This window comes from Taudactylus pleione, unplaced genomic scaffold (assembly GCF_031769625.1).
Source record: "Taudactylus pleione unplaced genomic scaffold, aTauple2 ptg000609l, whole genome shotgun sequence".
NCBI classification, from domain to species: domain Eukaryota; kingdom Metazoa; phylum Chordata; class Amphibia; order Anura; family Myobatrachidae; genus Taudactylus; species Taudactylus pleione.
This window is the reverse complement of record NW_028285011.1, coordinates 1136085-1150063: the sequence shown is the minus strand read 5'-3', so window position 1 is coordinate 1150063 and position 13979 is coordinate 1136085. Positions and strand designations below refer to the sequence as shown.

Genomic DNA, 13979 nt, shown 5'->3' with positions numbered 1-13979 from the left:
AATCAAGGGGTGGCTATTCAAATGATCCGTTCGCAAATTGCAGTCTGTTCCCACCTCTAAGTCTGAACGAGCGAGCAAAACATACGCTCGTTTATTTGATAAAAACGCCCCCTGGCCGCACGCACCATACGTCATGTCCGCTATTTATTAGATTAATCGAGTACATCGTACAGCGTATGAACTGCTCGCTATTCTTGTGGTTGGTGTTTTCAACTGCTATTTTGCGAGCAGTTCTGAGTTAAAAAAAACCAAGTGACGTGGTCAATGACGCTGCTGTATTATTTATGCACTCCCTTAAAACGCCCGTTTTGACCTTTAAGCACGCCTGCGTTCGGATCTCCACTCCCCGTTTTCAAGCACCTTCCCCTGTTACCACCCACATACGCCTCATTCTGTCACTCAAAATAGCAGGCCTTCGCTATATTGCGTACCAACGATTTTCGGCCGCACTGACTGGTTCGCGCATGCGTACTAAAAACCGTACGCATGCGCAGATGTGCGAACATTGCTCGGAACGAGCGTACTGCCGCTAGCGAGTGGCTCTGAATGAGGGCCTTAGTCTCCTGTTACATTTACCCATGTCTGATACAGTGTGAAGAAGTGGCCTGCCTCATTAACATCATACACTATGAGTATAAAACTCACCATGAGATGTTCTACAAAACTTACTACATAAAAACTATGATGTTTTATTACAAGAATGTTATCATCTGCATTATTAATTAACTATGACATACAAAATGCATTACTTACTTGTAATATTTAATATTATATAAATAAATCATGACAACCCTGTATTCTTTTTAGGTTAAATTTAAGGTTTATTTTTTTTTCCTTGTACAGTTTTTTTTTCATTTTTTTATCTGAACATTTAAGGTTATTTGGTACAGTCCAAACTGCTTTGTAATATATAATTGAAAACACCACAGTGTAAATACACCATAACAAAATTGGAGTGGAACACTGTCAATATTTGAATACTCAGTGCATTGAAAATTACAGTCAGTTGTGTAACCATGAAATGGAACAGAAAAAGCTGTTGTTGAAGTGGGGCAGGGTAGAATAAGTTTTTACAATATTCTCTGTCCAATGCAGGCAACTAGTCTCACCCTTATTTTAGAATTATTTGATGAGTTAAGGTGCATACACACACAATGATTTTGTGAACAATTATCGATAACCATATCGTTTATCGTTCAATTGCTGCAAAAATTGTTCACTTTCTGAGTTATAACGATGAACGATTATCGTTCATGCGCGTTCACATTTGTAGTTTGTAGTTCAGTCAGACTGACCAACTGAACGATTTTCATTAAGGGAATATGCAAAAATCGTTTGTAGTTCAAAAAAATCGTACATTACACTTTAAAAAATCTGATAGAAAATCTGACAGAAAATCGTTCATAAAATCGTTCATATAATCGTTAGTAACAAAATCATTGTGTGTGTATGCAGCTTAAACAGTAAAGAGTGATCAATTATTCAATTACTAAATACCACATTTATTTCACTCATCAAAATTAAAAATGGGTAAGATATCACATCTACTGTTTGCCTAGTTTTATCTACTGACTAATGCAAGATTTAAAGGTAGAAAAATGAAAAATGTATCTTCTTTGCTGGTGTTTTACACATTCCATTGTAAAACAACATGTGATACCAGTAGATAACTCATTCCAATTGTAGTGGAAACGATCATCATAGGGAATCCCAACCTGTAAATAAAAAGTAGAAGATATCAGCAGTTTGCAATATATATTATATACACGGTAAGGACCGTGTTTTATAAGCAGCATTGCTATTTGACAACAGTGTTTCCATCGAGATGTAGTATAAGGACATGTAATATGTCACCCTGTAACTGTCAATTTTACATATAAAGGAGAGCGTGATTCAATCATAAAGCAATTATTACAGTAATTGTGTTTTTCCTTCAGAGGGAATTTGTGGCTCCAAATTCAACTGTTGGGATAATTTATTATCACTAGAAAAAATGTAGCCTTAATCTTTTACAACAAATTCTGGATGAATCACTGTGCATAGGGTGAGGTCCTAATGGGCGGGGTGTGCTACGTCTATGAAGAAGGGTGTCTGACCTTCTGATATTAAATTAAATAATGATAGTATAGATGTGCTCAAAAACCCCTTTTGTGCTGGTGTGCAATTGAAAATGATAAAAGAAACAAGGTATCTAAAGGTTTAAACTAATCTTTATTATTTAAAACTGAAAGTAAACATACAAAGAAAAATGGTATACAATAACAAAACGTAGCTCTGATTAATGTCAACAATGCAACTAAAAAATGTCCATACTAAGTAGCAAAGACAGCTAAAACAGTAACAATGGTAGTGAACACCTGAATAAGGTGTGGGGGGAGGAGTTAGATCCTCCACAATGTTTAAAAGAAAAAAAAATGGGAAAGAAAAAACGTGAAACTGAAATATCTTGTTGCAGAATTTAGGTCTTATAAGGATTAGACCCAATTGGTCAGTGCAAAGTTATGGGGGTATGGAGACCACAATAGAAAGTCTTGGGGGTGGGGGGGTTATGTCCAGGATAGCTCAGTGTAGTGATAATGCGGCATCCCCCAATTTGATGATTTATAGTTAAGTAATGGTGTGCACAGATGTTGTTGCCCAGGATATGATTTTCGGGGTAAGGAGTACGGTACTGGAGCTATTGGGAGGTGGTTCTCTTTGACACACTGTCCTAGGAGTCACGTATCTCCTCCTGTTGCTTCCGGGTCAGTCACGTGTTCATGGTCCGTCTGGTGCTGCCAAGGTGTGAGATGTCCATGGTGGTCTCCAGATCTCCTCTCGGTTAGTGTGAATAGATGTAGTGCCAATGCGTTTCATCCCTTGTGGGGTCATCTTCTGGGCATTGTATTGCGCAGAAGAAGACCCCACAAGGGATGAAACCCATGAGGGTTGAACCACGTAGACATCAGCGGTCCTTCTGGTGCAGAGTGCAGGTTTCTGTCGGTTTAGTCCAGGCGTTCACCCTCCTAATAACTCCAGTACCGTACTCCTTACCCCAAGAATCATATCCCAAAAATAACATCTGTGCACACCATTACTTAACTACAAATCATCAAATTTCAGGACGCTGCATTATCACTACACTGAGCTATCCTGAACATAACCCCCTACGCCCCAAGAATTTCTATTGTGGTCTCCATACCCCCTCAACTTTGCACCGACCAATCGGGTCTATTCCTAATAAGACCTAAATTCTGCAACAAGTTATTTCAGTTTCCCGTTTTCCCCCACACCTTATTCAGGTGTTCACCACCATTGTTATTGTTTTAGCTGTCTTTGCTGTATGGACATTTTTTAGTTGCATCATTGCTATTGAACAGAGCTATGTTTTGTTATTGTATAGCATTTGTCTTTGTATGTTTACTTTCAGTTTTGAATAGTAAAGATTAGATTAAACCATTAGATACCTTGTTTCTTTTATCATTTTCCTGTGCACACAAGAACAAAAGGGGCTTTTGAGCACATCTATACCATCATTATTTAATTTAATCTTTTACAACAAGATTACTGTGATTTTTATTTTCAGCTTCTATTTACATTCAGTTCACTCATATTCAACACATATTATACAGGGATGTAGTTAGGAAGCTGGCGGTCGAAATGCCAACTGCCGGCTTCCCGACTGTGAAATCCCAGCATGGGACTAATGATAGGTGTCCAGATACTGACGCCTGTCATCAGCCCCACTCAGAAATCCTGACACCTGGCATACCAATCGTAGGTAAGCTGGGCGTTGGGATCGCTTAGCAGTGGGGAGGGGAGGGTTAGTATTAGGGACTCACGGGTGGTCTTAGGGTTAGGCACCCCCCCGGGTAGAGTTAGGTTTAGGCTAGGGCAAGGGGCTGTTAGGGTCGGGCACCACCGGGGGGAGGCTAGGTTTAGCCCCCCCGGGAGGGTTAGATTTAAGGTGCGGGGGGAGGGCGGGTTAGAATTAGGTACCTATGGGGGGAGGTTAGGGATAGGCAACTAGTGGGTGGGAGGTTATGGTTAGGCACCCCTAAGGGAGGGTTAGGGGGGAGAGGGGTAGGTATAGCCTACTTTCCTCCCTTGTCCAGATCTTCAGCTGACAGCCTTCCGGCGTCGCTATGTCATCCGCCGGGCTTAGGTCCGGCGGTGATTCATACCTATTCCTACTATACATGTTTTATTTTAGTTTTTTGCATTAGTAAAATAAAAAAAGGAAATAAAAAAAGTATTGGTCAAAATGCGTCAATGGAATTTCAAGGGGTTCTTGGATCTCCCATCAACACAAATACAACTTTCTACCTGCTTCTACAGAGGTTTCCTAAGACATGACATCACTTTGTATCTGTATGAAGGTACATTTTCATTATGAGACAATGGAAGACTTGCTACACTCTTGAGGGTAACATGAGAAATAATTTTATTGTATATATGCTTGTTTTTATTGTAAAATTATAAATGCATCTGTTTTTCTTAATAAATACACTAGATTATTTCTTTCTTCCTACATACTGTAGTTTCTTGTGAAGTCTGCGGCTATGTGAAAACCTGACCTGATTACTATAGGGATTATGGTGAATACTATAGGGATTATGGCGAATACTATAGGGATTAAGGCGAAGGAGACAAAAGCATTTTAGATTTATTGAATGCTGGTTTTCTATTCCTTACATGTGAGTGTATCCAAAAATGTTTTATTGAAACTGTGAAATCATGGTGTGCAGTCAGCGCATTTTATATATATATATATATATATATATATATATAAATATATATATATATATATTAGAAAAACATTTAGTGAGGAAAGGTTAAAAGAAAAAAACCTAACAAGAGGCTTTTAATCTTGAAAATTGTGTAAGAATTAAAATCGAATTACATGAGATATACAAAATACTAACTGGTCTTCATATATGAAATTGTCTTTATTTTATACTAATTGGGATACCTGATGTTGCCTGGTTTGAAGACTGGAACCTGAAGTACATCTGCATGCTTTATTTGCTTATTGTCCTGGCCTATAACCCCATTCCATTGGTCCTGAAATGGACCCCACTGTTTAATTTGGTGCTTGCCCTCCAGCTGATTACAACTGGCACACCAGCAGGCAGACATGGAGAGACAGTGCCAATGGACATCAGAGCTGGTGGACCAGCAGCCAAACAGCAGTGGCGGCACTTTATTGGCTGCTGGTCCGCATGCTCCAATTGGCTTGCGACCGGCATGACATTCAAATTGCACTGGTGCAGTCTGTGTCTGCAGCTGTGCCAGCTGTAATTAGCTGGCAGCCTGGCACCAAATCCACACCTGCTGGCTGCTGATGGTGCACAGGGGGAGGCAAGAGGCTACTGTAGGGACACTGGGATGTGAGTTGCATAATGTGTAAGGGGCACTACTATTGTGTGGAATAATGTGTTATATGGGGCACTACTGCTATGTGGCATAATCTGTAAAGGGCTATGTGACTATAACTATGTGGTATAATGTGTAAGGAGCATTACTGTGTGGCATAATGTATAAGGGGCACTACTACTGCATGGTATAACCTGAATGGGCTCTGTGTGGGGGCAAATCTATTGGGGGGTTTTACCTCTTTTTAAGATGTAGCTATGTGTTCTAGTTATGTCTTAGTTATGCAAACACAGAGGGCTGACTAATACTACTTTCACACAGAATTTCCCAAGTACCCAGATTTTACCTGGCATTTGAGTGCGGGGTCGTTTTGCCGTTCCCAGCCCAAACCCCATTTCAACCAGATAAAGCAAATTACCGGGTCATACATTTCTACCAGGTAATTTGCTGATCAACATGGGTATTTTTTCTGTGTGAAAGGGTCAACCCAGGTCGAAATTGCAGGCAGTTCGTGTCCCAACTCTACTAACGGATACACCAAATAGAGCCTCTTCTGCAACAGAAAATGCACCTTGCCCAAAGTCAACAAAAAATATTATGACAAAACAGTGGTTAATCGATCATTCAAGCCGAGTGACAAGGTACTACAGTAGTAATGAGAAAGAAAAGAAAATCAGATCTGGCACTAAGTTCAGTTCAGAAAGGTTCCATATATCAGAGAATAGTTATATCAAGTAATCATCCATATATAGAGTGAAATATCAGTCTATATTGGTCACAGAAGTTAAAGTAGATGATCACAAACACTTGACATGTAGTTTGCTCATATAGTAAGGGCATAAAAAAAGAAAAAACAACTCGGTGTAGAAATTAATATATGCAGGTATCACCACACTTTATATGATATACAGAGAAGTGTGTGGTGAATGTCCTCTAAATTCCGTCATATAATATAGGCTACATAGAAAAAATGTACATACCCTACTCTCAAAGGATAGGGTTAGCAGTGCACATAAAGGTTTCTTTAACACTGTATGTGTCGTTCACCATGTGTAGATAAAATGCATACCATACCAAGCTAAAACTTTCCAAAGGTAAGTGTACCCTACTCTCACATCAAATGGTGGAATGAGTCCTATCAAGGTTTCTTTGTGACAATAAATGCCACCTCTCTGGATACCAGTGTTCCTTATCCTCTGAATAGGATAATAGGTATGTATCAGAAGGTAGGCATAAAATTTATTGATAACATAAAATATTATTACTGTTGTCACATATGAGGATAACACCATTCAGCGATAACAGAAAATGAAACCAGAATATGACCTGGACAACAGACATCTGGCTATCCGCAGCTCAGGGGGCTGGTACTACTCTCGGCAGCTCCACATCAGATGTGAGTGAGTGCTCTCTCGGCCAATGAGTTTTGACTGAGCATGAGTCTTTTTCAAGGTGAGTAGTATTAGTATCTACACAGGCAAGCTGTATTCCCACTGGCAGGGACCACATGCAGTAATAGAAGTGGCCGGGCCTGTAAATTACAAAGTCTGACAAAAAAGGAGACGAAAACCAGAGCAAGTTTATCATATTAACTTGCTAAAATCCTGGAAGGAGGAAACAATCCATATCTCCAACATAGCTGTGAATAGTCCAGGTTATAGAAGAGACCATCTCACAGTCAACGGCTCCAGGCCAAATAACTGGTAAGAAATAACCAGGATGCATTCTCCCCTCTTCCAGGTCGGCCACCAGTTATAAAGCATGATATAGTGACTCCCCCAAGGATTAGGGTGAAACGGTGACCTTATCGAATACCCAAAGCCAAGAGAGCAGCGGTGCGACAGGAAATCCAAAACATGTTGCGACTAGATGTTATTGAAGAATCCAACAGCAACTGGAATAATCCAATTGTGCTTGTACCCAAACCATTGGGCACTCTGAGGTCTTGCAATGGTTTCAGTTGACTGAACAAGGTCTCGAAGTTTGACTCCTATCCCAGGCCCAAATTGATGAGTTAGTGAAACAATCCCACCAAAAGTCATTATTTGACATCTTTGGACTTGACAAAAGGGTATTGGCAAATTCCGTTAACAGAGGAGGCGAAAGCCATGTTCTCAACCTCCAATTGGTTTTTACAATATGGAGTACTACCTTTTGGTCTTCATGGGGCATCAGCCACCTTCCGGGGAGCTATGGATAGGGTATTAAGACCTCACCATGGTTACACCATCTTTTCAAAGTAAATGCAGCCCTTGATTCCCTCCATGTTCACAGCTTCACTGCCAACCCAGAAAAATGCACTATTGGTGTGTGAGGTTTAATATATTGGGTACATAATGGGGTGAGGACAAGTGAAACCTCAGACCAACAAAGTTGAGACCATACTTACTTGGCCTAAACCAGTTTATAAAACCCAGCTATGGACCTTTCTAGGCTTAGTGGGTTATTATTGAGGATTCATTTCCAAGTTCGCAATCAGAGATGTGGCTTTAACTGAATGCCTGAAGAAAAATAACCCAGACAAAATGATCTGGTCACAAGCGGTAGAAGCTGCACGGAAGAAGCCTTGTGTTCAGCACCAGACTTCAAGAAAATGTTAATTTTACAAACAGATGCTTCAGAGACAGGTCTAGGAACTGTTCTGGCTCAAGTTGTGAATGGAGATGACAAACCAAATCTATGCCTTAGATGCAAGCTCCTACCCCAAGAGAAAATATATGCCACAGTGGAACGCGAGTGTCTGGCTATAAAATGGGTGATGGAAACTTTACAATATTATTTTCTAGGTAGTGAATTCCTATTGAAAACAGATCACACCTTGTGGATGCATTGAAATAAGGACATAAGGCAAGAGTCTGTTAAATAAAAATTCTAGGACCGTCTATTTGTGATAAAGAACATATAAGTTTTATTACAACTATACCTCCACTATTCTGCGCATAGTAACGTGGAGCATAGAATAAGGAGTATCAGTCAGATCTCTCTGACAATGTACCAGAGGGTAAGGAATTTTATACGCAATAGTTACATAAATTCCAAAATTCATTAACAAGAGGGTGCTTACATGTATATTATAATTGAGCTATTTGATTGGTTGATGCATAGGAAAGTGTTGTGACAATATACAATAATGCATGTAACGGGGTTGGGTTTCTTAGTGAATAAGTAATCACTATCAGATGATGCGTCTGTGATCTTTGACATCGTATGCCCTGGTCATCATGACATCATAGATTAAATCTTCTCAAGAGGTTGGGGTTATCTCTTCATGCAAACATGAAAATAAGCTCAACTCTATCATGCCACAGTCTGACAGGCTTCCAACTTCACATATCACATAGTCCAGAGTAAAAAGTCTGTTTTATGACTTGTTTTCAATTATAAAAGCCTTTTTAACCCATATCCATCTGAATCACTGTAAAAGCTACAAATACATATTAGCATAAATCCTTAATAATTCCATTATTTCAGGAAATACAGCCTTAATTTTTATTTAACATTAACAATTCCACCACTTGTTAATGCCAAATAACACCTAAAATACTTAAATCAAAATGGTGCTAATTATAAAGTGAGATAGGAAAAGGAAATAAGGATATAGGGAAATAGTACATGCTCTGGTTTCATCACACAGGACTATTGGTAATGGCAGAGCCGTAACTAGACTTTTTGGTGCCCTATGCCAGAGAGAGTTTTGGCACCCCACCTCCCAACTTTTAAATAGGGACATAAGATAGTGCACCATGGGGAAGGGCCAGGGAAGAGATAGGGGTACTCCTGGGGCAGCCAGGAGATGCTGGGGATAAAAGAAGAGGAAGCTACAAGTGAGAATGATAATAAATAGAAAATTGACAGGCCCAAACGGCACCCCCTGCCCTGCGGTGCCCTGTGCCATGGCACAGGTCGCACCACCCTAGTTACGGCCCTGAGTAATGGTCTGGAGCACATAAACCACTTAGTTATACCTTTCCCTATCCATCCGAAAGCATCCCAGCCTTGATATTGGTGCATGCTTTCTTGTATGTCTTGTAACGGTTTTATCTTCTTCTCAATGGGATTATAATTATCCGAAATATTAAAACAGCACATACCTTTGAAGTGTTCACATCCGCTACCTGCTTTTAGTAACAAGTAATGTATGGCTACTCTGTTTTCTAACATTCCTTCTCTAACCTCTCTTAATTCATGATTAATCAGAGAAATAGCAGTGCTAGTGGCACTGAGTTTTAGTCATTCCACAAGCAATACTATTTATGACCCTGGTATTGTACACACTAAGACCTGGGATCCCCAATAAAGAGAAACCCAAAGCTTTATACTGCACGCCAGATATCAGAGGCAAATCTGACGTGCAATTTGGAGGTAATTACCTTTTCCCTCGTGTTGAAGACATTAAGGAGGTTATGTTGATGTGAGCTGTAAGAAAAGTCAGTTGTCCTAAATAACAAACCCCAGAAGAATTAGATGGAAAGTAAGAATTAGCACTATTCCCACATACCAAAAATATACCCTTTGGTAAATAAAAGTCAAAATCTATTAAATTAACTTGGACCCCTCTATATAATTATCAGTATTTCCCAATGGCTGAAGTAGAGGCTGCCCTGTAATATTCCAGCAGTGTTTTTTGTATGCACTTTTCTGTGCTTCTATTTTATATTTTGTCACATGAAAACTTTCAGATTATCTGTATAGGTTTAAATTTACCAGCTCTAACTATCATAATGGCTTCTTCCATTATGTAAGAAACTATTGGAGCGATACATTTAATATATTTACAGATACAATAAAATATATATATATAATAAGTGAGAAAGCGTGTCTGTCTGTCTTTTTGTGAGCAGCTTAGCCCGGAGCAAATCCAGGGGGACTGCGATCAGTGTGATCACTCTCCCCCAAAGGCAGAGGAGACTGGTCCCGGGGAATTAGTTCCCACTCCCCCCCCCCAGGCATAACAAGATCTTTGTGGGACACATAGAAAGATCTTAAAACGCCTCCCCAGAGGTAAAAAAATCACATACATTTGCCCCCACACAGAACCCATTCGTGTTATGCCACATAGACCCCATTCAGATTATGCCGCACAGTAGTACCCCTTGTACATATTATACAATGCAGTAGTAGTGCCCCTCATACATTATGCTACACAGTAATGCCCCCTACTCTACACAATAATGGCCCTTACATTATACCACACAATAGTAGTGCCCCTTACATATTATGCCCCCCACCAGCAACTCACCTTCCTATGCCCCTCCAGCAGCCTCTCGCATCCTCATGTGCCATCAACAGGTGTGGATTTGGGGTCGGGCTGTCAACTAATTACAGCTATTGCACCAGCAGGCAGTGGCAGGCATGAACAGACAGCGCCAACGCAATTTGAATATGGTGCCAGTCGCGAGCCAATTGGAGCTTGCGGACCTGCACCACCACTGCTGATTGGCTAGCAGTCTGTGAGCTCTAATTGCCTTGCAACCGACAGTGCTGTCTCTCCATGACTGCCTGCCAGTGCACCAGCTGTAATCAGTTGGCGGGCCAGCACCAAATCCACATTGCTGACAGCGCGGCCCCCCTCGATGGCCCTGACTGGTCTTGCCCACTTTGTGTGTGTGACTAGGTGCAGGGTGAGTGGTGGGCCACCGAGGCAGCTCGGGCACCATAGCAGCCACACCCCTTGCACCCACGGTAGTTACACCACTGTTTGCAAGCATGTTAGCAAACAGTGGGGGTCCTTTTCAGGATCAATGGAATGAGGTTTTAGGCGAAGATTAGGGTATCCCAGCTAGTGTGCATATATATATATATATATATATACACACACATATATACACAGCAACTGCAGTCTAAAAACATAAAATGCAACACAATAGTCTCTGTACAAGGAGAAGAAAATGATTGATGGCAAGAGGTGATCAAGACAATGCTAGCCATTGTATTAAGCTAGGACATGAGGGCTACACAATTCCACTCCTATCCTTGTTCATATTATACATACCAACTCTACTTCTATTACCTTTATTCTGCTACTGAACTAGACAAACAAAAGAGTTTTCTCTTTGTTACAGACCAAAAAATTGTCCAGACTTCAAAACAGTGCAGATCCCATTCTGTATAGGTCAATAGTTTATTTTGTAGAGAAGTGCAACGCCAAAGAGTTTCCTTATTAAAGCTGGTATTCATCTATTACTGCTGTGAAAATGTATGAAAGATAGTATTTCCCTAGTGCTTTCAGTTTAAAATGTGTACCTACAGACAAATGGGAAGAATTTGTGCAGTACTATGCATTACAGACAATATTTTGAATTTGTTATTGCAATATTCATTAATTTTCAAAACAGAAAGCAATAAGGAGGGGAGGGGACTATAGACCTATAAAACTTTCAGACAGAGGATTCAATGGCATTTCATAGGACAGATAACCGTTTATGTTCTACGAATGGTGTAGTGTGGTGGAGAAACATTTTAAATATAGTACATTATTACCCCATTTACAGATGGTGTGAGTATTGCTTGCCTGTATAAATTTTGTATATGAATACAATGTAATCTTCGACACTGACTATAGTGTACATACTGTAAATGTAACTTTGTATAAAAACCTTAAATGTAGATAAATACTGAAGTTGAGCAGAACTTTGTCTTTTTAATGAACTCCTTTATTCACTTTACGTGAGCTGTGAGCATAAGAAAAGGAGAAATGCCATTAAATTAGTTTAAGAAAATCTTTTTAGATTTCACAATGTAAAAGGTACGTAAAAGTAAGTATTGGAATGGGATGTAGTTGGCATCACAGCGGTCGGAATGCCGGCGGTCAGAATACTAGCTGATCACCTGCATCTCTCTCTCCCCATCACTTACCCCCTTCGCCTTTCACTCCCTGCTATCCTTTTCAGCCAGTTTCCTTCTCACCCCCTGCACCTCTCATCCCAATTCCCTCTCTCACCCACTGCACCTCTCACTCTCTGCTTCCATCTCTTGTTGGAGTATGCTAGAGACTGGCATCAGCATTCTCTACAGGAAAGGTGGAAGAGCAGGCAGAAATATAGCAGCTCCCCAGGGAAACGGTCCAAAGTAAGTGAAGGCCGTGATAGGGTCCAGTCTGGCAGGCAAAGGTAATAGGCCACTGCTACACAGGCGGAGGTCAGAGCAGAAGTTTCCAGTAGTATAGGAGGCAGTATGCAGGGGCCATGGACAGCAAGTTGAGGCCGCAGCCAGAAGAGAGCAGGCAATATGTTTTGGGACCACAAGTCATGGGCAGAACTGTCCTGAGCCGCAGCCAGAGAACCCTGAAGTGCCATGGAGCAGAGGCAATGCTAGGTTGGCATGTGAAAAAGGGTATATCGCCATATACCCACCCACTTCAATCATTGGGTACTTGTTAGAAATATTGTATGGGTTACTATTCACATACAGTATTTAGCTGTGAGCCATAGCAGCAAATATGATTCTATTTTCATTGTTCTTGGTATAACTTCAATGTCCTCAGGATCTCACAGCTGTATATTTTCCCAGGAGTTCTTATTTGGCAGTTACAAAATCCTCAAGACTACATACAAAAGCAATATATGCAATAGTCACAGACTAAACCAACAATCTGAATGGGATTCAATTTGATTGCTAATTATATTAAATTGCTGTGTATTTGGTAGAGATGAGCAGTTCAGTTTTGCGGAAAACTGAACACACCCAAACTCTAGGGTTCCTAGTTGATCAGAGCCCCAGCAGAGTCCGGACTCGGGTTTTCTTACCAAGTTTGGAACTCTGATCTAAATACTGGATATCACATATTTTGAATTTCAAATACGTCCCTCCATTGTGAATTCAGGTGCTGTGAGGTGGTAAAAGTTGACTGGAAATTTGTGTTAGTGATGTTAATAATACTATAGTAACAAAGACAGGTCTAAGTTACATGATTTAAGCACATTTTATACATTTTTAAAGAATTCCGAAACCAAAACACTTGGGGGTGGTTTTGTCAAAAATAAAAGACGACAATGATTTAGAGCCAAAACACAGGGGTATGAGCACATCTCTAGTATTTGGACAACTACCACTTAAGACAACAAGCATCCATAGTTTGTGGGCCTCAAATGTTCCTTTGCTGCAGAGGTCTGCCCAATTGCCAGTCTCATAGGTTGATGTCTCTGGGTTGGCCAGTGCATGCACTAACTTTTATAAATAAAAGCACTAATTTATAAGGAAAATTTCAAAGCACTTATTTAATCTACTGAAAACCGGAGCCAGTTATGCTCAAGGCACTTCTATATATATTCTATATAATGTCACAGGAAAAGCCAATCTACATAATGGAATAATATGTAGCTGTAAGAAATAGTTATAGACAAAAAATTGGTTTAAAATGCATTGTGTATGTATAGTGGTGTTGTATAATATTTGATGTGTTTACACTCAAAAAGTTGATACCTGTACAATGCAATAGAACTACAGGAGAGATGATGAAAATATTTATCACAAGAAAACATTGGAGGGCTGGAGTTTGAATGGAGCCAACTAGACTTTTGAAGGTTTTTTAGGATATAAGTAGATCTTAAATTAACAGCTTAAATCAATTTATTTACAGTAGTACGGCTTTCTTTAAGGTGTTGTTCACATAATATTTAATAGGC

At 40.1% G+C, this 13979-nt stretch overlaps 1 protein-coding gene across 1 annotated transcript in view; it reads right to left on the bottom strand.

Annotated features, from left to right (window-relative positions):
- Positions 1–839: 839 nt before the first annotated feature.
- OCA2 (OCA2 melanosomal transmembrane protein) overlaps positions 840–13979 on the bottom strand; it is a 296067-nt gene continuing 282927 nt past the window's right edge. The window contains exon 24 of the mRNA XM_088454034.1: positions 840–1715. Within this exon, the coding sequence (XP_088310160.1) occupies positions 1628–1715 (88 nt within the window). The 3' untranslated portion in view covers positions 840–1627. The remainder of the gene's footprint in view (positions 1716–13979) is intronic.